We start from the raw sequence: 3,165 nt of genomic DNA, 5'->3' as shown, positions 1-3,165 counted from the left end.
GGAGCAGGGGGCTGCGCTAAGGGGACGGAGCTCCGGGTCCCGGCCCCCTGAGCTGGGCCTGAACCCGAACCCGAACCCGAACCCGCCGGCGTCGGGGGTGAAGGAGCCCGAGAGGAGCCGCCGCGGGACACGAATCACAGTTTTATATGGATTTTTAACATATCCGGTGGCCTCCACGGCAACGTCAGAACTGAAAGTTCATCTATTTTCAAGGAAGGTAAAGGAAAAACAAAGGGACCCCCCCCAAAATATTGCAACTAAAAGTAATTCGGGCTAAATTTACAAATTCTTTATTTAAAAACCCTAGCGTATATATAAAGGAGATCCTCCGAGCCAAAACTCTACCTATGGACCGTTCAAAAACCTGCAGCAACACCCCGTATTTACACCGTGTTCCAGCCTCTGTGCAACACGCAACACGTGTGCAACATGTGTGCACACACATGGGCACAGGTCAGGGAGCCTGCGACCACGGAACAAACACCCGTCGGGAGCAGCGTGGGAAATGCACATTTCTTACACTGTGAAGCCATGGGGGGGGAAGACATCCGAAGATGCAAGTACTTCCAGAGAGTGGAATTGTCCATTCTCTTCCGAAAGTGTTGTTTTACGGGGCAGAAGAGTATTTTAAACAAGTGATTCGTGTATTTTTCTTTATCAAAAGGGAAATTAAATAGTGCAAACTCGGGTTGAAACAAGTCACCACATAGAAGGTATTTGTGTGATGCAAACAAAACCAAGAAGTTACTTGTGAGCTGGGGTGCTTCCAGAAATAAAGGCTCCAGCCCCAGACACTCGACATGCAGCATAAGCTCAGCACCATGTGTGGGAACACGACCCAGACCTCGGCTCCCAAAGCACATCGGCAGCACCTGAAACCCCAGGAAGAGTTTAACTTCCATTTCCAATTGCCTTGTGATCTTCAGGTGGTGAATTCCAGTGAAATACCCTCACAAGGCAAACCACGTACCCAGAGCATACCAACTTCCCCACCTTTTTAGGAGCCATCCAGGTAAATTCTCCTGCCAGGAATTCCTACCAGGCAAAGGAATCTGGCAAACTATGGAGTTACAAAACTCATGGGGTTACTTTCTAACTAATATTCCTGCTAAGGAGCATTTTCAAAGGGCTATGACAAAACAGTCAATAAAAATAATTTTAAATACACCAGCTCTGGTCTAAGTCATTTCCTGACAGAAATGTCCTTCATATGTCTGTGGAGTAGTCCCAGCATCAGAGCTTTCACATCCAGGTGCTCTTCTGCTTGTTGGGGAGAAAAAGCAAAGAAAAAACAACAAAAAATGCTGGATTTCCCAATACGCAGAACTACCAGAAATGAATAATCAGGGAAGTCCCCCAAAATAAACTATCAGAACAGAACAGCAACGGAAAAAGGACTTTAAGGCAATAAGAGGCATCAGTGCTGCGATGCTCCAACGTTCACATCCCTACGCACGTTCAACTGCAATTTCTCTCTCCTGCCCTTTCCCATTCCCTCCTCAGCTGTTAACTGTCCGACTCTTCCTCCTTCTCCTCGTCATCATCATCGTCCTTTGTGTTGGCCTCGGATTTATCCGAGGATTCATGGAGAAGACCGTATTCCCTGCCGCTGAACCCGAACTTGAGCACATCCTTCTCCTTCAGTTCATAGTAGCGCTGCGGCTCAATCCGCTGGTTGTTTAGGAAGGTGCCGTTCCCGGAGCCCAGGTCGATGATGTAGGGCCTCACTCTGCGGCCAACGGTGCCATCAGCACGGGTGTACTCCACGAGCCTGGAGAAACAAAACAACACCCGTCCCATCACAACAGCCGGACAGGAAACACGCCCCAAAAGCAGACGGGTTGCCCCGGTGCAGTTTATACTCATCTGTACTCACAGAGATCGGAACAAGCCCGATGAGAGCAATGGAAACTGTGTGAGGCTGAGCAGATCCTGAGACTGCATCGCCTCCTAAAACTTGCGGTGGTATCATAAAGCAATTCCTACACCCGAACAGATGGCTGTGCCCTACGAGAGCATCTTTGTCTTCAGCAGCAGGCAACCCCCGCTGCTCCGGAGGAGATGGGCAAGCTTTGCTGTGAAAGGCCACACGGATAAAACCTCCTCCTCAAACACTTTTACTGCCAATTACACCTGCTAGATCATTCCCGTTCGGATACACACGCAGTTGTGTCTAACCCTGCTGTGTTATCTGTCTTACTAAACGGCTGCTTGCGGTTAAATAGAAGGAACTACAGATGGCTTTGACTACTGCTAGGACGATGTGCAGCAGCCAACACAAATTCCATCTCTGATGTACTCACAGCAAACCTGTACCTCTCCACTGTGCACATCCAAGGGGGTTTGTTTGCTTTGCTTTTCCCTTCCTGACGAAGCCTGTTTCACCAGGAGGTACTCACCTGTACTGAAACACAGCGTGCTGCTTCGAGCAGGAGGGGTGGTCGATGGGAATATCTGCGATCCTGCGGTGCCTGCCCAGGAGATAAGCACTCTGCCTGTGAATGTACATGACTGGCAGAAACTCATCGTTTTTGAAGGGATAAAGGCGCCAGCGCTTCTTCGGAATGCGAGCCTCGGGGGGCTCGCTGTACTTGATCACCACACCTCGGAAAGTGTTGGTGTCCTCCAGCAGCGCACCCGACAGTTCGAAGCTCGGCTTCTCTTTTTTCACAGAAGGTTTTTCTTTAGGTTTGTTATCAGACTGCCCCAGTTCTGGTTTCTGCTCAACACCACTGCCTTGGTTGTTTTGTCGATGCTCTCGTCTTCTCTCGTTGTAAAACTCCCTCTCTGCTTGCTGCTCACGGATGTTCTGGACATCCCTCTCTCGCTCGTGGCCTCGGACCCCAGGCCGTTCGTTTGGGTTCTTCCTTCTGTCTGCGTGGTCTCTGTGTCTGTCTCTGTCACCGCTCCTGTCTCTCCTGTGTTCTGGTTCCGATGGGTGTCTCTGCTTTCGCTCCTCGTTTCCTCTCCGGCTGTGATCATCTCGCTCCTGGAATGAAGAATCACTTACAGCCACACAGGCGGAACTGGCATGAAAGAGCAGCCAATCTACCTCAGCTTTTAGGCAAATCACAGTCCTACACATGGAAAACACGCAATTGGACGCATTGTCTGTGGATCTACCGCTAAGTGAGAGAAACCGCTTTCCTTGCCAAGCTACCTGCA

General features: G+C 50.0%; 1 protein-coding gene across 1 annotated transcript; it reads right to left on the bottom strand.

The window, feature by feature from the left end:
- Positions 1-1,469: 1,469 nt before the first annotated feature.
- On the bottom strand, positions 1,470-3,026 carry SNIP1 (Smad nuclear interacting protein 1; the record flags this gene model as incomplete). The annotated part of the gene is made up of 2 exons (XM_010016577.1): positions 1,470-1,771; positions 2,400-3,026. Coding segments are annotated over 2 exons (892 nt in total), but the record flags the coding sequence as incomplete, so codon positions are not given.
- Positions 3,027-3,165: the final 139 nt, after the last annotated feature.

Source organism: Nestor notabilis, unplaced genomic scaffold (assembly GCF_000696875.1).
Source record: "Nestor notabilis isolate BGI_N333 unplaced genomic scaffold, ASM69687v1 scaffold25866, whole genome shotgun sequence".
Taxonomy (NCBI): domain Eukaryota; kingdom Metazoa; phylum Chordata; class Aves; order Psittaciformes; family Psittacidae; genus Nestor; species Nestor notabilis.
Note: the sequence above shows the minus strand (reverse complement) of the source record. Positions and strands in the feature narration are given on the sequence as shown.